The sequence below is a fragment of the Amphiprion ocellaris genome, chromosome 17, assembly GCF_022539595.1.
Source record: "Amphiprion ocellaris isolate individual 3 ecotype Okinawa chromosome 17, ASM2253959v1, whole genome shotgun sequence".
Taxonomy (NCBI): domain Eukaryota; kingdom Metazoa; phylum Chordata; class Actinopteri; family Pomacentridae; genus Amphiprion; species Amphiprion ocellaris.
The window spans coordinates 31,098,918-31,121,337 of NC_072782.1; the positions used below are offsets into that span (position 1 = coordinate 31,098,918).

A 22,420-nucleotide genomic window follows, 5' to 3' on the forward strand; every position below is an offset into this window, starting at 1 on the left:
CCGAATCAAAACTTTCCTTTGCAGAATGAGCCGATTCTGAATAAGCAATTAAAAATATGATTAGCCAACACACAGCTGATTCGTGGTACCATATATATCATACATAGGCAAATATTTAATGGTATTTGAGCAGTTTGTTGTGTGCGTTTATAACTATAATCTTAAAAAAGCAGCCAAAGTGAGCCTAAAGACATGAGCTAGCACATATATGCGCACATAGCATTGCTGGATATTATACTTATTAGTTTAGCCAATGCTAACCAAGCTAATGTTAACTCATTCCTTTACTCAGAAACTGACACTGACTCTGCAGTGATTAAATAGATAGTGGTAGTGGTGCTAGTTGCCAAAGAAAGAGTTTAATGAGAGCAGTAATACGTTTTTGCTCAGTTTGAGTTTAGAATTTTAAGCCAAAATTAGAAGAACGTTGATTCAAACGATTTCACACTGAACACTGCACTTGTTTACATTCCCAGCAACACACCAGCCAAGTTTAAAGTAGATCAGATGAACATCTGTGGAGAAAAGTGAAGCACAGACACACACACACATCCATAGACTGCCTCAGTTATTAGTGAGATTAGCATGCTAATGTTGGTTTCATGGAGCATTTGCAGCCTCTCAAGACGATCTGTGGTTTAAAAACTCCTCCAGAGGTTCATGTTTTGGTCCCGATTCGTTGTTTTTCCAAACTCAGAACTCCATAACTGACAAAGTAGAAACTTCAGCTCTGGATTAGAGGTGAGCAGAGAGATGGGATCGATTTTCACCCGCCAAGCTTGACACCTTAAGGAGCTTGGCACCGACCTCCACCCACCCAGCCGGTGCCACGCTGTGCCTGCAGCGCCGGGCCTCGGCGGGCATCAAACCTGCACTAAGCGGAGCCGCTCTTCCGTCCCACTGCCCCTGAGACCTGATTGGCTGCCTCTGGGGGGAATCCGCCCAGCGACAGGGCCTGTGCTGTCGCTGATAGGCCGTGGAGCGTGATGCCTCTCGGTCGGACCTGAACCCAGCGGTCGGCTCACCTGTGTCGGCGCACACACCGGAAAACACCGAGCCGATACCGTCAGATGGAAACAACTCCACATTTAATTGATTCCCTCGAGCTCCACTGACCACCGGGATCTTTGAAGGGATTTTAGAGCGGCTTTAACAATTACTTACAATTTAAAACTCATCATCTGTAAATGGAGAACTCTGGCTTTAATTGTCCTGATATGGAACATTTGGTTTTAGAGTATTATCTATGTTCTCATCACTGGTTTGTTGGTGATAACTGTTAATGAAAACATATCCATAGTTCATGATAAAAACAAGCTTAAAGCAGTTCTGAGATGGTCAAGCAGCAAAGATTTGAGTTTAATAACGCACTTTATTTTTTTTTGAGCCATCCATCCACCCCATCCTCCTCTTTAATAGGATTTTGAGACTCTGACATTAGGCGACTCCTGCCTTTATCCTGGTGTCATTGTCCTTCTTAATCTACACCTGGATCATGTTTTGGCATTTGAACAAGTGTCATTTCTGGTAGGAGAGCCTCTGTTAACTAAAAGTCTCTCCCTAAACCCTTTAAATCGTTTTACTGCTTCTTAAAAACCTCCAACAGACGATTACAGTGGACCGTAAAAGGCATGTGTTGTTTTCCGTTTGCATGGTTTCCCTTCTCTTCCTCCTCCTCCTTCAGTTTTTTCTCTCCTGCTCTCATTCAGTTTGTTGTTTTTCTTTCCTCCCCCCTCCTCCAACCTCTTGGACTCTGTTATGAAATTGAAAGATGGATCGGTGTTGTTGGCATCCAGCACGGCGAGTGATGAATGAGAGCTGTCCGCCCGGAGAGGCAGACAGTACAGTAGTCTATACGGCACAGTATGGATTGATGTTTTCATATGGTGAGGGGGGGAAATGTGGGAGGAGATGGAGCTGGAGGATGGAAGGAAGGAAGGACGGATGGATGGATGATGACGGAGGGAAGGGTTTGTCTCGTTTTATCTGCCGGGCAGATAAAACGAGACAAACTGAACGTCGCCGCTCAGTCTCTGGACGACGAAGCCGGCGGTAAATGTCAAAATACCCCGAGGCCCGCCGGCTCTGAACCGTGGCATTTTCAAACATTCATGAGAGCTGATTGGAAATTGAGTTTTACTTTGTCTTATTGAACAGTCAACAGGGGAAAAGCAGGTGGCGGACACTGCAAAAAATAACATTTTTCTTCCAAATTAACAACATGGAGCGTGATCCAGTGCTTTCAGAAACGTCCGAGAATAGCTTAAGCTAGTCGTTTTTTACCCAAAAAGACGTCATTTAGTAGCATTTTGTGGTCATTTCGTGTCAGTTTTTGGTCATTTTGAGTAATTTTGTGGTCACTCTGTCTGTCTTTGTTCATTTTGGTGTCATTCTGTGTCTCATTTTGGTCAGTTTGTGTCTCTTTTTGGTCATTTCACATAAAAACACAACTAGTAACATGCAGCAGCCAGAACCGTTATAGTGCTAATCAGTAAGTAGATAGATAGATACTTTCTTAATCCTGAGGGAAATTCAAGACAATACAACAGATTGCTAATTTAGCTAACTTTGTAGCTGCAAATTCTACCAGTTTTCTTCCTGTTTGCACCAGATTTAGCTTCCTATGATGTTTTTATGATGCATATGAACACAGAGCACGCAGCATTCCTCTCTCTTCACTAAAACACTCCTACTTTCCTCGTTTTTTTCTCTTTTCTATTGTTTTTTCCCTCCTCACTCTGCAGCCAGTCCGATCCAGCTCTCATCCACTAACCAAGTCCCCGGCATTGATTTACCTTCACCTCTCATTTAAGCACAAACGGAGGAAGAGGAGGAAGGAAAGTGGAGGGCAGATGGTGGAAAAGAAAAGAAAAGCACAAAGCTTCGGCCTGGTGGATTTTAGACGTCACCGATCTGTCACTATTTCACACTCTGTACTTCCTCCTTGGGCCTCCTCTTCCTCCTCCTGCTGCTCTAATCGCCCTCGGTGTGTTAAAGTGACGTGTTTACTGCCCTAACTAACAGCTCATTACGGCCCACTGATGCTTTGTCAATAGCTATCTCTTCATTCGGGGCCTGCCTTTAAACAAAAACGTCCACGGAGAGGAATGAGCACCGGAGCTCCGATGAAGGGGGAGGGGCCGTAAATTTGGATCTCGATTCCAGCCAATTACAGCGCTAATTGCTAACGGCCGTCTTTAATTGTTCAACAAATATAAGTAGAAGAGGAAAAAAGAGGTTGTGTCATATTAAACTCTCATCAGGTTCATTATGATCCGCCCACCCACCGTCAGACTTCCTCCTCATTTTGCATCATTTTGTGGACATTTTGTGTGTCTTATTGGGTCATTATGTGGTTACATTTTTTTTCTCATTTTGGATGTTTTTTTTTTCTGTTTTTGTTCTTTTGCATCATTTTGTGTTCATGTTGTCTCTTTTTGGATCGTTTGGTCGTCAATTTTTTTGTTTTTGATAATTTTGGATAATTTTGTGGTCATTTTGCGTCTGTTTTTGGTCTTTTTGCAGCATTTTGTGGTCAATTTTTGTCGCTTTTTGATAATTTTGTGTCTCATTTTGGTCATTTTGGATCATTTTGCATCTGTTTTTGATCATTTTGCATCATTTTGTCTTCATGTTTTCTGTTTTTTAATCATTTGGTCATCATTTTTTCTTTTTGATCATTTTGGAGCATTTTGTGGTCATTTTGAGTCTGTTTTTGGTCTTTTTGTGTCATTTTGTGGTCGTTTCTTGTCATTTTTTGGTAATTGTGCATCTGATTTTGGTCAGTTTGGATCATTTTGTAAACATTTTGTGGTTGAATTTTGTATGTTGCATAATTTTGGATCATTTTTTGAAAATTTTCTGTCTATTTTTGATCATTTTGCATCGTTGTGTGGTCATGTTGTCTGTTTTTGGATCATTTGGTCGTCAATTTTTTTGTTTTTGATCATTTTAGAGCATTTTGTGGTCATTTTGAGTCTGTTTTTGGTCTCTTTGCAGCATTTTGTGGTCTTTTTTGTTGCTTTTTGGTAATATTGCATTTCTTTTGGTCAGTTTGGATCATTTTGTGGACATTTTGTACCTGAATTTTTCTATTTTGGATCATTTTATGGACATTTTGTGGCTGAATTTGGTATTTTAGATCATTTTGTGGATATTTTGTGTTTCTTTTTGATCATTTTGAACAGTTTTGTGGGCCATAAACTTGAATTCTAGCCAATTATAGCGCTGATTGCTAACAGCCATCTTTAATTGTGCAGCTATTAAAAATAGAAGAAGAAAACAAGGTTTCTAGGAGTGAATGTGTCACATTAAACTTCCATCAGGTTCATTACGATCCGCCCACCCACCATCACACTTTGGCCTCTTGACCCCTGAAGCCTGTTTTACATTTGGGGGGTTAAAGTGTCGACAGCTCAGTGTGAAGAGCACCAACATGAATATTCATAAGAAGGAACCTATTCCCACTGAACTCAATGCATGGCTGCAAGATAAAGATGCAAATCTCATCATTTAGATGAACCCTTAAAGTTGTAAACATAATTTTAAATGAGATTTTCATAATAATGTTGCATCAATCTAACATTGTGGGTGATTTCAGCTAAAAAGCCTGCATTCGATTATTTAAAACTAATTCAAATTGGCTGAATAATTAGATATTTCTGACCTTGAGGTCAGGATTTCAACTCCTTTCCTCTACCTGCTGAATACTAGTTGTTAAATTACATTACACTTAAACATTCCCTTTAAATACCATGGAAATGCTAATTGGAACAACTTAAATTTTACGAATAATAAACTTAAAAACTACTTTTCGTCCTTCAAAATCATTAAATACATGGTAATTAAATGTCACTGAACTCAGTTTCATATGTTTGTTGAACATAATTTCATGTTAAAGGGTGTCATAAACAGTAAAAAATTAGGCCAATTTAGACCAAAAAACTGTTGGGTTAGAAAACTTTATGTTCGACTCTGAAAAGTGCAGCATCATTCTGGGACTGTTTAGTTATTTTTTTAGTTTTTATTTGACATGGACTGGCTTTTGTTATAGTTTTTCATTGTCCACAAGCTTCATTTTTACATATTTAGAGGTAATTTAATTAGAAATATACAAAAACCAAAGCTGAGACAGTAAAACAGAACGTGTATGTAAATAAGGCAGTGTTCAGGGGGAGAAAAGGCTTAAATTAATGGTCTAACTGCTTGTAATTGATCTGTGGTCCTGATTGATAATAATCACTGAGTGAAGGTCAGAGTTCATGCTGCTGCTGATATTTATGATCCACTGTTGGTTCGTTTATCGATGCCCACAACAAAAACATGATTGATTTTAGCTCGGACTGTTTGCTTTGTTGGTGTTGAGGGTCAGAGTTCAGCAGTTTGTCACAAGATGCTAACAAATCGCCTCATCTGCATGTTGCACAGACTTTTACCAACAATAAACCTGCTTTTTTCTTGTTTCTTGTCACTGCCGCTTTATGCTAACATGGTTAGCTTCCAGCAATATCTTTCATATCCCCATCTATAGGCTGTATCTGTGTGGATACAAACCAATAAGGAAAAGGGGGGATTTTGCCATTTAAGGCAAGCAGTGTCTTATTTTGGTCATTTTGGATCAATTTGCGAACATTTTGTGTCTCTTTTGTGGACATTTTGTGTCTCTTTTTGATCATTTTGTGTCTCTTTGGTCTTTTTGCATCATTTTGTGGTCATGTTGTCTCTACTTTTGGTTATTTTATATCTCATTTGTAGCATTTTGTGGTCATTTTGCGTCTATTTTTGGTCATTTTGTGTCTCTTTTTGGTCTTTTTGTGTCTCATTTTGTGCTTATTCCATTCTATTTTTGGTCATTTGGCATCATTTCATGTCTATTTGTGTTCACTTTGTGGCTATTTTTGGTCATTTTGCATAATTTTGTGATTATTTTGCATAATTTTGTGGTCATTTTATGTCTCTTTTTAGTCATTTCGTCATTTAGTCATTTTTCATGTTTCTTCCAGTCTGCAGCGTCTTTAACAAGCTAGCACAGCGATGCTAACGCGGTTACCACTCTGTTTGTCACTGCCACTTTATGCTAACACGGTTAGCTTGGAGCAATATCTTTCATATCCCCATCTATAGGCTGTATCTGTGTGTGTGTGTGTGTGTGTGTGTGTGTGTGTGTGTGTGTGTGTGTGTGTGTGTGTGTGTGTGTGTGTGTGTGTGTGTGTGAGTGTGTGAGTGTGTGTGTGTGTGTGTGAGTGTGTGAGTGTGTGAGTGTGTGTGTGTGTGAGTGTGTGAGTGTGTGTGTGTGTGTGTGTGTGTGTGTGTGTGTGTGTGTGTGTGTGTGTGTGTGGATATAAACCAATAAGGAAAAGGGGGATTTTTGCCATTGAAGGCGTGCTGATGATGAAATGCCAGGAGATCGAGGTGATGACATTATCTGTCTGGAGACCAGAGGACCTTTAGAGCCACCGTTAAGTTTTAACTAACGCAAATGATCTGCTTTGGATCATATGTTCCTTCTTGTTAGGAGTGTTTAGAGCGAAAACACAACCAAGTGTATCGATCTCAAGTCTCCAAGTAGCTCAGCTGACACCGAATACGTAAAAAAAGCCCTTACGGAATGACGCAGTTTGATCAAAAATGGACGATTTTTGTGTTGCATCTGTGGATTTCAGGCTTCTGTGGGTGAGACAGGCTAAGAGAGACAGACAGGAAGTGGTGTCTGTGTGTTGGGTGAAGGAGGGTGTTATTGAGGGATTGGGGGGGGGTATTTTCTGGAGTCTTAATGGTCAGTCCGTCCCCGCAGAGACCGGCTCAAATGTCAGGTCGGCTATGAAGTGACCTCCATCCCGCCTGCCGTCTTTATCCTCCCACTGTGAGAGTTGGATCATTTCCACCCTCGTGATGTTGGGATTTATTACTTTTTCTTAATAAGAAGATATGATTTCTGTATGGAAAATGTCTTTGTTTCTAATGATGCCCTCGGTGCAGCCTCATCATAGTAGTAGTAATGACACTGGATGTGACCCTCCATGATGGTGTTTGAAGCCAAATTCACAACAGAAATCTCACATTTTTATAAAAGTATAGTCTGAAATGTGCAGATAGAAAACATAGAAGCCTAGTAGGAAAACAGGAAATGACTTTAATTTTATTTTTCACTTTAATCGTAACATATTTTACATTTTATTGTGCATTTTGTACTTACATATCTTTTTCTTCTCTCTTTTTTGCCTTATTTTAGTGGATATTTCTGCTTATTTATCTATATTTGTGGTTTCTATTCCATTTATGTACAAGTATAATCTATGAATACACAAGTATAGCTTATTTTCTGTATTAAGAACAATAAAAACAGTAGGGAAGCTTCCTTATGTTGCACATTTATGAACATTTGTGAAAATATGAAGACTTAAAGTAGTGAAAATACAGCTGATATGGGTTTGGGATGAAGAGAATATCAAAATACAGAAGGAGTGTTTCTTATTTATTGTGGGTTAGCTTTTCTAATTGGTACTACAGGTGTAAATTAGCTGTTGGACGACCTTTTGCACTCTTACATTGATGTTTTCAGAGTATTTAGAAAGATTTTGTCTTGTATTTTAGCAAAAATCATGCAGTTGTGAAATAGAAGGGCTCTATCTACAGTGAATAAAACAAAAAATTCAAAAATTAAAGTTGAGACAGTAATAAGAAACATTTATGTAAATAAGGAACTGTTGAGAGGTGAGAAAATGCTGTGACTTAAAGTAGTAAAAATACAGCTTATGCAGTTTTGGCACATCAATAACCTGTTACAGAGCAACTTAAAATCAAAGGGCGGAAGGAATATGTATTATTTAAGGTGGTTTTGCCTTATGACTACAGTTGTGAATTAGCTGTTGGATAATCTTTTGCACACTTAGCTTGATATTTGAAGGTTTTTTGTAATTTTAAAGACGGATTCTATATCATATCAGCAAAAATTGTGTAAATGTGAATTAAAAGGGTTCTATCTCCAATGTAAATTTGTAGAAAGACCATTATCACATCTTAATTCCCTTTTTATCCTGATGTTTTTCACTCCTACCAGTTCATTAATGGATGAATAAAACAGATTATTGGTTGGTGGCTGTTCGATCTGTTCGTTTCCAGGTGAATCTCCACCTAACTCCACTCTGACTTCCTGTTTGCAGGTAAAGCATTGACCTTCCTGCTGCTGCAGCCCCCCAGCCCCAAGCTGCCCCCCCACAGTACCATCCGCCGCACCGCCATCGATCTGATTGGCCGAGGCTTCACCGTGTGGGAGCCTTATATGGATGTGTCGGCGGTGCTCATGGGACTTCTGGAGCTTTGTGCCGACGCCGAGAAGCAGCTGGCGAAGTGAGTCCACAGGAAAAAAACATCCATACAAAGTTAAATGTGGCGTTTTTTAAAATTACAAACTGGTTTAACAAACTGAACCCTGATCAGATTCTACTGACACATTAATAAATAAAAATAAATGTAAAAGAACCTGAGAAAATTATTTGAGACGGCCTTTGACAAGATTTAAGACTTGTCTTGGATGTTATCTTGGTCTCAATTGACTAGAATGTGATTTCTCTTGACTCATGGCTTGGATGTTCCCTGTAGGACTTAAGATTTGACATGAGACTGACTTTGGCAAGACTTAAGACTTGGGTTGGACGTATAGCTTGGTCTCTAGTGACTGGGATATGATGTTTGTTGACTTGTGATTGGGATTTATCATCAAGGACTTGAGACTTAACCTGAGACTGGCTTTGTCAAAACTGAAGAGTCAACTTTGGCTTGACTGGACTTGGACTCGGACTGAAAGTTCAAATTTGACTTGAACCTGCCATCAATGACTTGAGACCTAAAGAGACTTGACCAGAGACTGGCTTTGACAAAACTGCAGACTTAACTTTATTAAAGACTTAAGGCTGAAGGACATTTGACCTGACTTGAAATTAGCTTTGACGATTTGAAATGGACCAAGTCAACTCCCAGATCTAGTCTTTACCCAACTGGAGTTTGATCCTTTTTGCTCACTGTCAGTTTTTCAGTATGATCTCATCTGTAAATACACTTTTGACTTGCTTTGATGAGACTTGAAACTTGTTTCATCTTGACTAACTTGACATTTGACTTGGATTTTCATTCAAGGAACTTGAAACTTGTCAACTCCCAGATCTAGTCTTTAACTGACTGGAATTTGGTCATTTCTGGTTTTTGATGTATTGTTTAGTGTGTAACTGCACTTGTGAAGGCTTGAAACTTCATTTTTTCTCGATTCGTTTTGCACTAGACTTGGATTTACAAGAATCTGACTTGAGATTTTCAATAACAAGACTCATCACTTTTAATTTGAAAGCAAAAACATTTAAATCTGAGGTTCTGACCTGCTTAAACCCAAGTAAATAAAAAATGCGTTGTTAAAATTTGACATTTTTTGAACAATTAGCAGAGATCTTAGAGAAATGAAGCAGAAAATCCCATAGAAGTGACCAGTGCTGTGTTCTCTGGTTAATTTATTCTGGTCTGTTCAGTCATTCATCTCAGATTCCTCCATGCAGACAGCAGCCTCCTTATAGAAACAGATGTATACAGAAACACTCAGACATTATAGAGAGTCGGTGAGTTATGGAGGTCCGGCAGTAATCAGATTACAAGACATTATGGTGATGTAACGACGTCTGTGTTGTCATGACATGAGAGTCCTCCGTCTGTGTGCTCATGTTGTGTTTGTCTCGTGTTCGCGTCATAGTAAAATCTTTTGTTTTCTACTCTGTTTCTCGTTTTTTAATTAAATCTGTCGCTACATGTTAAAATTTCCCTGCTTCCGGATATAAAATAAAGGATTAATCTCTATCCAGAAAACAAGCAGGAAGTTTGTCCTGCTCCTCAGAGGATGAACTCATAAGATTTTTAATTAGCTTTCCTCTGCAAATCGGACACAAAACGGCAGACAAAAGACAACACAAAATGGCAAAAATGAAACAAATGAGACAAATGATGATACGAAATGACAAAAACAAGACAAAAGACAACACAAAATGGCAAAAAACAAAACGAAAAGCGAAACAAATGGGACACAAAACAACACAAACAGTAGCGTTTAATCATGTATTTCACATTTAAAGTGAACAGCTGAGCAGGAATCGATAACTAAACAGTGACTCTGCGATTTGACCCATTTAAAGATGGCGTCTGACCACAAACATCCACGCCAGCAGAGCCGGGGGTCAGAGGTCACGGCTGGATTCGTCCAATCACAGCCGTCTTTTCTTCTTCCGAGTCACATGAGGAGGCTAATCAGTGGCTTCTCTTCGTGTTTGTGTTGTTGTGTGTCCTCCTCCAGCTGATCGTATTAAGGCTGAAACTCGAACCCAGCCAGTCGGGTTAAATGAGTATAGATATGTCTGCTGCTGCCGCTGTGCAGAAAAACAACACAATCACATTTTAGTAGAAAGACAAGAGAACTTCACACAACATAGTAAACAACAGAGACAGCGTTCTGTGTAAACATGAGAACTCATCACTATATATCACTGTAAAAACAACTAAAAATACTAGAATCAGTGGATTGTTTTGTCCATTCATCACCTGTCAGACCCTGCAACAGTTTCCTTCTTCTTTCCCAACAGCAGCGTGTTTTTTCTTTTCCTAAATACGGTTAAAAACTGTAAAATTAGAATAGTTTTTCGTGTCGAAATGAGGATAAAAGTTAACAACAGGCAGCTGTAAAAACTGATGATGTCAAACTAAAGATTTGACACAAAATTTTACATAAATGACACTCAAAACAACAAAAACAAGACTCAAAACAACATAAAATGACAAAAACTGTACAAATTAGATACAAAACAACACAAACAAGATTAAAAGGCAACACAAATTGAGACACAAAACAGCAATAATGCCACAAAATGACAAAAACAAGACAGAAATGAGACACAATACAGTATAAAAGGACACAAACGAAAAACAAACAAAAAAACAAAAGCAACACAAACGAAAAATAAAACAATACACAAAACATACGATGAAAGTGAGACACAAATTGAGACCTAAAAATGACAAGAGAGACACAAAACAACGCAAAAGAAACACAAAACAACACAAATACGACACAAAACGGCAAAAAACAATACAAAGACACAAATCAAGACAGAAAACAACACAAAGAAGACACAAAATAATACAAATGAGACACAAAACGACATAAATGAGACACAAAACGACATAAATGAGACACAAAACGACATAAATGAGACAGAATGACACGCAAAACGACAAAAACTACACAAAATAACAAACGAGATACAAGACATAAAACAACAAAAACAATGCACGAAACAAAATAAATGAGACACAAAGCAACACAAATGAGACAGAAAATGACAAAAGCTAGACACAAACAGATGAAATGAGACAAAAACAACACAAATGAGACACAAGCGATGAGATAGTACTAGGTGTGTGTACAAGTAGTAGTAGTATTAATATATTAGTAGTAGCACTGCAGTAACATCAGGGGTTTGATCTCAATACTTTGAATCAGCAGTGACTTATAAGTGAATAAATACTACACAAACACACACATATATACAAACAAACACACATTTATACACACACACACACATACATATATACAAAAACACACACGTATAATTAATGTTGTGTGTCTGCAGGTGTGTGTTGTTGCCTCCTGGTGATGTTGATGTAAACAGCATGAGTGCTGATCAATGACACACACACACACACACACACACACACACACACACACACACACACACACACAGAGAGGATGTATTTCCATGCAGCTGACTTGCAATGAGGTTTTTTGCACCCAACCAGTCGTCAATACACTCCTGACTGAGCCGTGTGTGTGTGTGTGTGTGTGTGTGTGTGTCTGTTGTGTGTGTGTGTGTGTGTGTGTGTGTGTGTGTGTGTGTGTGTGTGTGTGTGTGTGTGTGTCTGTTGTGTGTGTGTGTGTGTGTGTGTGTGTGTGTGTGTGTGTGATAATCCCTTTTCAATAGGTAGAGATTTGACAAGAAACTCACAGTTACGACACTTCAGACACAAACTAATGCTCTCAGTGTGAGTTTTCCACCTGCGACGCATAATTTTCGAGGCAAAAAACCCTAAAAAGAACCATGACGGCAGTTTAACCTGTTCACTTCCTGTCTGAATCAACACCTGGTTGGTTTTATGTGAAGGTCATCACCGTATGAGACGCTACGAGTTGACTAGATGATGGGAAATTAGCCTTAAGACTCTAACTGCACAAATTAAAGCACACGTGTTGTCTCATCTTCATCAGATTTCTGTAATAAACCATTAAACACTGTAAACAAACCGAATAACAGACACTTCTACTGTATGTTTTTGATCTTAGACATAGTTGGAGTCGGCCTGAATGGAGCCAAAATAAACGGTTAAGTAACTAGTGTATCTCTTGTGCTGCCTTCTAGCTTAGCCACTAGCCATTAGCTTAGCTTTAGCCGCTGTGAAAGAAGCTAACGTCCTGGTTTGTGGCGATGGTTTGAATCTTTCTCTGGGGAAGATGTAACAGTGCTCCAATCAGCAAACCTCATAGCATTAGCTTAGCGATGTCGAAGCCAAAGTGGGATTTGGCAATAATCTGTCAATAAAAGTAGTATATATACTCGTAAAATGGCCAAATATCAGCCTCCATAATCAGTCATAATTGGTCGATCCCAATTCCAGATCACCTTCTGGAGTTTCTTTAAAATTTGGGTTAGTGTGCTAATGCTAGGAGCTTTTAGCCCATTGATGCTAATGGACTGTTAAAGTTCGAGTGCAACCAGTTATCAGTGCAGTTTGGTGGTTTATTTGGATTTTGTCACAACACAAGCTCAGTGTTTCTTGGGGTGTTTTTGTTTGTTTGGGGTTTTTTTGAGTTAAAAAAAATGCATCGTGATGGTTTAGTCTTTCTTTAGGCAAGATGTCATGGTTCCTTCAAATAGCAAACCTCATAGTGTTAGCATTAGCTTAGCAATGTCAGAGCCAAAGTGGTATTTAGCGATAATCGGTCGATAAAAGTAGTATGTATAATCGGAAAAAGGCCAAATATCAGCCTCAGTAATCAATCAGGCTGATAATCAGTCAACTACAACTCCAGATCACCTGCTGGAGTTTCTTTTGAGTTTGGTTTAGCATGCTAATGCTAGGTGCTTTTAGTCTATTTATGCTAACAGTCTGTTAAAGTTCGAGTGCAACCAGTTATCAGTGCAGTTTGGTGGTTTATTTGGATTGCGTCTCTACACAAGCTCATTTAGTGTTTTTTTTAGTTTTTTTATTCTTCATTTTGTTGACCAGAGCTAGGCTAACTGTTTGCTGTCTTTATGCTAAGCTAGGCTAACACCAGCTCCATTTTTAACACAGATACATGAGTGACATCCATCTTCCCATCTTATTTTCAGAAACGAATCAACTATGAGTGTTTTTCAGAATGCTGAAGCTTTTATTGAACTGTTATTAGTTTCCAACTCTCAGATATTTGATGTTTTAATGCAGTTTTTTGTTTCCCAAATTCAAAAATAAATGTAAACGGGGTCATATTACATGTCTGCTTTTGTCACGTTTTGCAAGAAAACTACAAATATTGGAAAAGGCTTTAGAAAACTTTAGCAATTCCTATATTCCCTCCTGCTCTCTCTGTTTGTCCAATCAGAGTGTGATGTGTTTGCAGACACCACAGAGATAAATATAATAATAATAATAATAATAAAGTCTGTGATGGACATGCAGGGATAAACATCTCTTTACGTTATGCTTTCAGTCGTTGTCATGCAGAGCTGAATGAATGTTTGTGTAATCTGAGCGCCGTGTGGTGATAAGTGCATGTTGTTGTCACCATGAAGCCAATGGGACGTTTCAACACAGAAAAACAATAATCAGAAAACTGCAGGTCAAAGCTGCTGCTGATCAGATCTATAGAGATGTGCACGTGTGTGTGTGCACGTGTACGCATGGATGTGTGTCTAAGTTCAATACAGAGCTGACATGAGGTTTATGTTATGACTGTTTTTAACTAACACTCACTGGATGCTAATCAGTTGCCACCACATAATGATGCTGCCACCACCGTGCTTCACAATGAGGATGGTGTGTTTGTGATGACATTCAGTGTTTGGTGTCAAACATATCATCTACTCTGATTGTCAAAAGGCTGAATTCTGGTCTCCTCAGACCAAAGAACCTTCTTCTAGGTGTCTTCAGAGTCTCCACATGTCTTCTGGTGAACTCTAGTCCAGATTTAATATGAGCTTTTTTCAAGAGTGTCTTTCTGTTTGTCTCCCATAATACTGAAGTTTCGTTCAGAGGAGTCATTGGAGTCTTGGTGGCCTCCCTCTCTAGTCTCTCAGTTCTTGAGGATGTCCTGCTCTAGTCAGATTTATTCATGTTCCATCTTCCTTCCTTAATGATGGATTTAACTGAACTCCAGGAGATCTTCAGGAACTTTAAATGTTCTTGTATCGTCCTGACTGATGCTTTTCAACAAGCTTTCCTCAGAGTTTCTTGGAGTGTTTTTAGTCTTCATGGTGTAGTTCTATCCAGGAGAACTGATCCACCAGAGACTGGACCTTCCAGATCCAGGGGTCTTTATCCTACAATCACTGAGACACATTCACTGACCTCAGATCATCCACTTACTGACTGGTGACTTCTAGAACCAACTGGCTACACCTGAGTTCAATTAGTCACTTAAAAGGGGTGAAAACTCCTGCAACCGCATTATATTTTTAATTACTTTGTAGAAATCAGTTTTCACTTGGGGTATTTTTAAAGGTATTCCCATCTGTGCATCAGCCAGCATGGGGTGTATAAATGGAGAAAAGCAGTCAGTAAATTGGCCTTCAAGCCCGTCAGCAAATCTTGCCGTTTCCACGTCTTCAGCTCGGCGAGAAAAACCAATCAGCAGGTCGGTCGGTCCCTGAACAGCCAGCCAGCCGTAAACACAGCGTTGGTTTCCTGCAGCAGAGCCTCTCATCATGTGACTGAGGTTATTCACCCCTCCCTCACACACTAAAATCAATAGCTCCAGTCCTCGCTGTGTGTGACTCAGTATTGACTGGATAATGTCAGCGTGATATTGGCTGTGAATGCAGTCTTGTTGCCGGGTTCACACTGACACACACTGAACCCTGAGCTGGCTTCCTTTCAGCAGCGAAAGTTCATCACAGTGGAATCACAGCTCGTCATCCATTCAGATGATTTACACAGATTTATTCCTGTTTTCAAAGGGAACGACGGGTTTTTAGTTTCAGTTTTGTCCACATTTCTGTGGATTGTTGGTCCAACAGCACACAGTTTCTTATGAACGATTAAATCCATCACAGCTAAATCAGAACCCATAATCCACCCAGAACAACCAATTTTATGCAGATTTATCCTTATTTAGTAGGGAGTATAGAGTTTTTAGGTTCACTTTCATCCAGATTTGTGTAGATTGTTGATCAAACTGAACACAGTTTCACATGTCAGATAATCCAAATGGCTTTATTGCATGTTCCTAAATGTTGGTTGTTAACTTCAGCAGGCCTTGGTACAATTAGCTCTTTGCACTTACATCAACATTTTGACTGTTTCCACTTACCACCACCTCTTATTGGTTCCACATACAGCAGTGAAAGTTCATCACAGCTGAATTAGAACCTATAATCCATCCAGAACAACCACTTCTTTGCAGATTTATCCTTATTTTGTTGGGAATATAGAGCTTTTAGTTTCACTTTTGTCCAGATTTCCATGGATTGTTGGTGAGTTTGACCAGTTTCTTACTAATTCTGTAATACAGTGTCTGAATCTTTCTGCTCAGGTCCGTAGGAGATGTTTAATAGTTTATTGTGTTCCATGACATGTTCTAAACGTTAGTTATTAACCTCAACAGGCCTCAGTACAATTAGCTCTTTGCTCTCCTGCTGTCTTACGTCAACATTTTGACCATTTCCAATTACAACCACCTCTCATCAGTTCCACATTTAGCAGTGAAAGTCCATCACAGCTACACCTGAACTGTTAATCAATTCAGAAAAAACACTTTAATGCAGATTTATTCTTACTTTGCACAAAGTGACTAGTTTTTAGTTCTGTTCTTGCTTGGATTTCTGTGTATTTCTGTGGTTGAGACAGATAATTCTTAATAAAGCCGTAACACAGTGTCCGAATCTTCCTGCTCAGGCCTGCGGGGGATATTTAACAGTTTAATGTGTCACTCGACAGTGTCTCTGCTCCTCGGTGACTCCAATGATAATCCAGATTATTTCATTACATGTTCCAAACGCTGGTTATTAACCTCAGCGGGCCTCGGCGCAATTAGCTCTTTGCTCTGCTGTCGCCTTATATCAACGCCGTGACTGTTTCCAATTACGGCCGCCTTCTCGGAGTGAAATTAAACATTCCAATATTGCTGATGTATTGCCAATATATTACCGGTATTAATTGGCGTATCCGTGGGTAATCAGGGGAGATGGATCGTGCAGCTCGGCCGTCCGTCCGGCCGTCGCCGCCTCCCCTCGGCCTCCCCAGAGTCGTTTGTTAACAAGGTGGCCTCGCTCGCCCTCTCCGTCTTTCTTGCTCCCTCTCCCTCCGTCTCACACACACACACACACACACACACACACACACACACACACACACTGTGAGGCATGTGCGGCCAGCTGTTGGGGTGTGTGTGTGTCTAATTCCTGTTGCATTGTGGGAGTCCATTATGCCGTGGCTGGTGAATGGCTCCCATTGACTTGGCCTTGACATTATAAGCTGCTGGCTAATCTCTTCACTCCATATATTAGTAAGACTCAATCTCTGCGCCGCTTTCCTCAGATTTATCTCGTTTTCTTCGCCTCTCCCTCAAGTGTTCCATTTAAATGTCTCGCCGCCTCTTATGGTTTTTTTTCTTTAAATGGAAAAAAAATCTCCCTTTCAAGGATAAGCCCAGTGATGATGTGTGTTTTTCTTATTGTCAGCAGATCTGGTGAAAAGACGCAAACCAGCGATGAATATATCCGACTGAAAGAAGCTTTAGTGGCCAGTTTTGTGTTATTTTATCTCTATTTGCTATGGAAACACACATCTGAGATTATTTGGACTGAGTCTGATGTAAATCCTGCTATCCTGTATGAATCTGCTGCTGAATAAATGCACAGAATCTAAAAAGGACTCCTGAACATGAACAAGTTAGAAAGAGGTTTGCAGCAGATTAACTTTATTTTCTTCCCTACTGTTCTAATCAGTGTGATATAATGTTGTTGTTTCCACATCCAGAGGAATCTTTGCAGCATCTGAGTATCCATATGTGGCACAATCAGCACCTAGGTATACTTTTTGTTCATTTTTTCTACCGACGTTTCCGCCGTTTTTCCGCTTTTCCCTTTGCTGCCGTTGCACTACAAATATCCCCACCGTGGGATTAACCAATCATATCGTACCTGATCTGGTCTTGGTCTGATTCTGGAATTGATTTAATACTGGTCTTGGTCTGGTCTAATTGTGGTCTTGGTCCAAGTCTGGTCTTGATTTTGGTTGAAGTCTGGTCTTGATTTTGGTCGAAGTCTGGTCTTGATCTTATCCTGGCCTTGATCAAAGTGTGGTCTTGGTCTGGTCTAATTATGATATTGAACTAATTCTGGTCTTGGTCTATTTCTGTTGTTGGTCTAATTCTAATCTCGGTCTAATTTTAGTCCTGGTCTGATTGTGGTCTTGATCTAAGTCTAGTCTTGGTTTGGTCTAAATCTGTCTAGTCTAAATTTGGTCTAAGTCTTGGTCTAGTTTTGGTTTTGGACTTATTATGGTTTTGATTTAATTCTGGTCTTGATCTTGTCGCCAACATTTGAGTCTCATTTGTGACTTTTAGAACAATAAAGTCACTTCTTTCACTTCTTCTGTTCAGTTGCTGTTTCAGTAAAGTTTCAAAAGTTTTTTTTCCTTATGTTTTTTTAGAAAAACTACACAATTCTGAGCTGCCTTTAAATTCTCTTTCTCTCAGACTCAAGATTTTATTATTTAAGGCTGGAGTCCATTTATTTTCAGGTTCATGAACACGAGATCTCAACAACACCAGGAGGGAACTTCCTCAAATTTGGCACAAACGTGACCGCACTAAACACCTTGTTAACGATATCTCAAGAACCTCGTGATAATTACGATGTCTGTAAAACGTCACGTAAACTGTAGCTTAGCTTGAGGCAGTAATTCTAGTTAAATGCTAAACTTGAGTAAAAGTTAAAGTTTTTCTCTAGTTGAAGAACAGCAGATGTCACCCTTTCTTGTTCCTTCTGTCTTATCTTCAGCTTTTCCTTTTTCTGTTCCTGAATTTTCCGTTTCTGTCTGGATTTCGGATTCAGGGTTTTTGACTAAGACGTCTTTTCTGCTCTCTACCTTCCACAGCATCACGATGGGTTTGCCGCTCAACCCGCCGGCAGATTCAGCTCGTTCTGCCCGCCACGCCCTCTCTCTGATCGCCACCGCCAGACCTCCGGCCTTCATCACCACCATCGCAAGAGAGGTGAGATGAAAGCGTTTGGATATCTTTACCAGCATCTGAACGGCAGCTTGAGAAAGTCTTCCACAAATAGGTTATTCCATCTCTAATCATCAGGTTTTTCCTCTGCTCGGCCATCTCGAATTTACGTGTTTTTTTTTAATCATAAGCTATAAATATTTAAAATGGAATCTGAAATTTTAACTTCATATATCAAATACTTTCTGCCCATCAACTCACTTTCACCAGGTTTTTTCACACATTAACATTTCAGTCTGTTTAAACAACAACATCTGAGGAACTATTAAAGATAAAAACCTGAAATTTTCTGTTATTTCTCATCATGTCACTGATTCAGAATCTGTAATATTGAACAAGTAGATCAAATGTCCTCCGTTTATGGTTATTTTATGTTAACAGGAGCTGAAGTTCATTTTTTTTCCTTCTGACTGTCGGATTATTTCCTCTGAGTCTGTATAGATGTTCTGTTAAACTCCAATTACTACCATGAAAACCATCCGTTGCTGTTATTATTTTCTTGCTTATATTTGACAACAGTTTCTGTTCGACTGTCTCTGATTTGCCTGAAAATTCTCAAGCATAGAATATACATATTTATTTGGATGTTTATGTAATTTTAGCTTCATATATCAAATACTTTCCGAGACATCAAGTTGCCCATCGACCCACTTTCAGCAGGTTTTTTCTCATATTGAAATCTGAGTCTGTTTGAACAAAAATATCTGAGGAACTATTAAAGATAAAAACCTGAAAATTTCACGATTATTTCTCATCATGTCAAGGATTCAGAATCTGTAATATTGTTGCAATATGAAAAAAAGTTGAAGCTGTCATGAACAGTTTCATCTTCAAACTCAAATTAACAAAAAATGTAATCCAGAAGTCAACTAGTGATATTTTCTGAACCACATGTAGCTGCAGGTCACAATAATACAAAACAAAGCATGTGGAATACTTTAAATATGAAATACTTGGTTGAAGAAATGGAAATAAAGTTCTTTTTGTTGAACTTTTATAACCGATTGAGCAGGTTTGACAAGTTGTAGCACAGAAACTAAACTATTGGTAGATAGTTTCATTTTGACTCCTTCATAATCAGGAATTATTTAATCTACTTGTCCAATATTCCAGATTCTGAATCAATGACATGATGAGAAATAACAGAGAAAATTTTGAGTTTTTATTTTTAATAGTTCCTCAGATATTGTTATTTAAATAGACTCAGATTGAATTTGAAAAAAACATGCTGAAAATGAGTCGACGGGTAGATTTTAAAAGCACTTATCTCGTGAACTATTTGATATATCGATCTAAAATTTAACACAAATCTGTGCAAATGTCGATATTTTATGCTACTAAAATTTCAGGCGAATTAGTGACGGTCGAGCAGAAATTGTTCTCAAAATTTGTTGATTTCAGATGGAATGATCTGTATTGTAAACTAAGCTAAAACATGTACATGAACTGAAAACATGCCCACCATATTAATGTTATTCCACTGCTTTATTGTATTTTTATACACATTTCTTGCTCCAGTATTAACAGATTTTTTTGTTCTCCAGGTTCATCGGTTCAATGCCGCCCAGGCAAACTCTCAGTCGCAGCAGAACGTTCACACCACGACTCTGGCCAGAGCCAAAACCGAGATCCTGCGAGTGATCGACATCCTGATCGAGAAGATGCCTGGAGATGTTGTGGATTTGCTGGTTGAAGTAAACAAACCAGATGTTTTATTTGCTTTCTGTTAATACACCCTCAAAAGGAGACAAACTTACTTATTTTACCAAAAACAAAATGCTTCTGTAACTACAACACCAAAGTCTCCTCCTCCGTCTACTTCAGGTGATGGACATCATCATGTACTGTATTGAAGGTTCTCTGGTGAAGAAGAAAGGCCTGCAGGAGTGTTTCCCTGCTATTTGCAAGTAAGTGTGTTTATAAAGTGATAACCAGCCCCTACCTCCCAACACTGCTTCCTTATGAGGTCAGCAGGGGGTGAAGTGGGAGGAGTTAAGGCCAGTTGACCCCTGACTCTCTTTGATGATGTCAAAGGTCAGAGGTTGACAGATCGCAGGCAGAGGACTGGTGGAGGAACCAACTCAATCTGTGTGGAGAATAGATCAGTAACTGCAGCATGTCAGTTAGTGGTAACATGAAAATATACAAACATCCCAACGTCACACGATGGAGACACTTCTGCAGTAGATGTGAGCTTTGTTCTCAGTAGAATGTATGATTGTCGGTATAAAGTTTGTGGTCCAGTGGTGTTGCTGCCACCATCAGGAAGAAAACACAAACTACCACCTGCTGCTGAGAGACCATTGGTCAGGATGGTCAAGAGTCAACCAAGAATCATCAGAAAGCAGGTCTGAATGAATGAGAAGCTGCTGGAACACAGCTGTCAGTGTCCACAGGGTTTTACATCAACATGAGCTGAGAGGATCCATGAAGAAGGAAGTTCTTCCTCTAGAAGCAGAACCTTAAAGCTCCACTCAAGTCTGCTGCTGATCACATGGACAAAGAAAAGACCTTCTGGAGGAAAGTTCTGTGGTCAGATGGAAGAAAAACTGAGCAGAAATATGTTTGGAGGAGAGAAGGTGAGACCTTTAACCCCAAGAACACCAAACCTACCATCAAGCATGGAGGTGGCAGTATCATGCTCTGGGGCTTTCTAGAAGTGCTTCTGGACTGGTTCCAGACTGGATGTTGGACTGGTTCTGGACTTTCTTGGGACTGGTTTATGTTTGGTTTCAGTCTTGGTTCTCCTGGTTTTGGATGTGATTTAAAGTTGGTTTAGGATTTATTTCACTCTGGATCTGGTCCTAGATGAGGACTGGTTTCAGACTGTCATGGTTGGGTTTTGGACTTTTTTAGGAGGAGTTTAGGTTTGATTTTTGATACAGATTTTGCACTCTTTTTTTGTTTTTATTTTTTTACTTTTTTAGGACTGGTTTTGGACTGTTACTGATTTCAGTTTTGGTTTTGATTTGAACTGGTTTCAGACTGTATTCTGACTCGTTCTGAACATTTGTTGGACTGATTTAGGTTTGATTTTGGTCCTGATTTTAGACCTTTTTAGGACTGGTTTCAGACTGTCGTTGACAGACCTTTTTTAATCCCAAGCACACCAAACCTATCATCAAGCATGGTGGTGGCAGTATCATGGTCTGTGGAACTGGAGGTTTCCACAAAATAAATGGAATAATGAAGAAGGAGGATCACCTCCACATCCTTCAGGAAAATCTAAAACCATCAGCAGAAGATTGATCTTGGACATAGTTGGATGTTTCAACAAAACAATGAGCCCAAACACACATCAGACGCGGTAAAGAAATGGTTCCATCAGACTGGAATGAAGGTTCTAGACTGGTCTCCCCAAAGTCCTGACTGAAACCCATCAAGAACCTGAAGAAACAAGTCCGAGTCAGAAAGACAACACTTGTAGTTGAACAAAATCCTGATTGACCAAATCCTGTTTAGACGAGTGGACCTTTAAAAAAAATCAATAAAAAAGCAAAATGCGTGATTGTTTTTTGTGACAAAGACGTTTTCCAGTGATTCCATCCTAGAAAATACTCTTTTGTTTATGTAAATTTAAGTTAGTGTCATTTTGGTTGTGCTTATTGGTAACAGCAGGATTGTTCAGTTCTTTATCTTGTTAAATCCTCCTTCGTTCTCTGCTGATTAACTGAGTTACACCTTGTTGAATGTTAATGGATGTTTTCTTGTCCAACTGTTCAGGTTCTACATGGTCGGTTACTGTGACCGCAGTCATCGCATCGCCGTCGGAGCTCGCCAAGGCTCAGTGGCCCTCTACGATGTTCGTACTGGAAAATGCCAGGTAAGTTTAGAACTACACCACTCATCTCTGCTGCTCTGCTGTTTGGTTAATTATAACCATTCATTCAATCTTCAATCTAT

The 22,420-nt window shown here is 39.3% G+C and overlaps 1 protein-coding gene across 7 annotated transcripts in view; it reads left to right on the top strand.

Annotated features, from left to right (window-relative positions):
• Positions 1-22,420, top strand: part of LOC111579785 (WD repeat-containing protein 7) — a 132,730-nt gene that overhangs the window by 94,993 nt on the left and 15,317 nt on the right. For 4 of the 7 annotated variants that reach the window (XM_055019237.1, XM_055019240.1, XM_055019241.1 and 1 more), the window contains 6 exons: positions 8,163-8,349; positions 17,263-17,313; positions 18,385-18,502; positions 20,062-20,211; positions 20,342-20,424; positions 22,241-22,340. In XM_055019237.1, coding sequence (XP_054875212.1) covers positions 8,163-8,349; positions 17,263-17,313; positions 18,385-18,502; positions 20,062-20,211; positions 20,342-20,424; positions 22,241-22,340 — 689 coding nt within the window. The remainder of the gene's footprint in view (positions 1-8,162; positions 8,350-17,262; positions 17,314-18,384; positions 18,503-20,061; positions 20,212-20,341; positions 20,425-22,240; positions 22,341-22,420) is intronic. The other 3 variants (XM_055019239.1, XM_055019242.1, XM_023287212.3) reach the window with 1 other exon arrangement.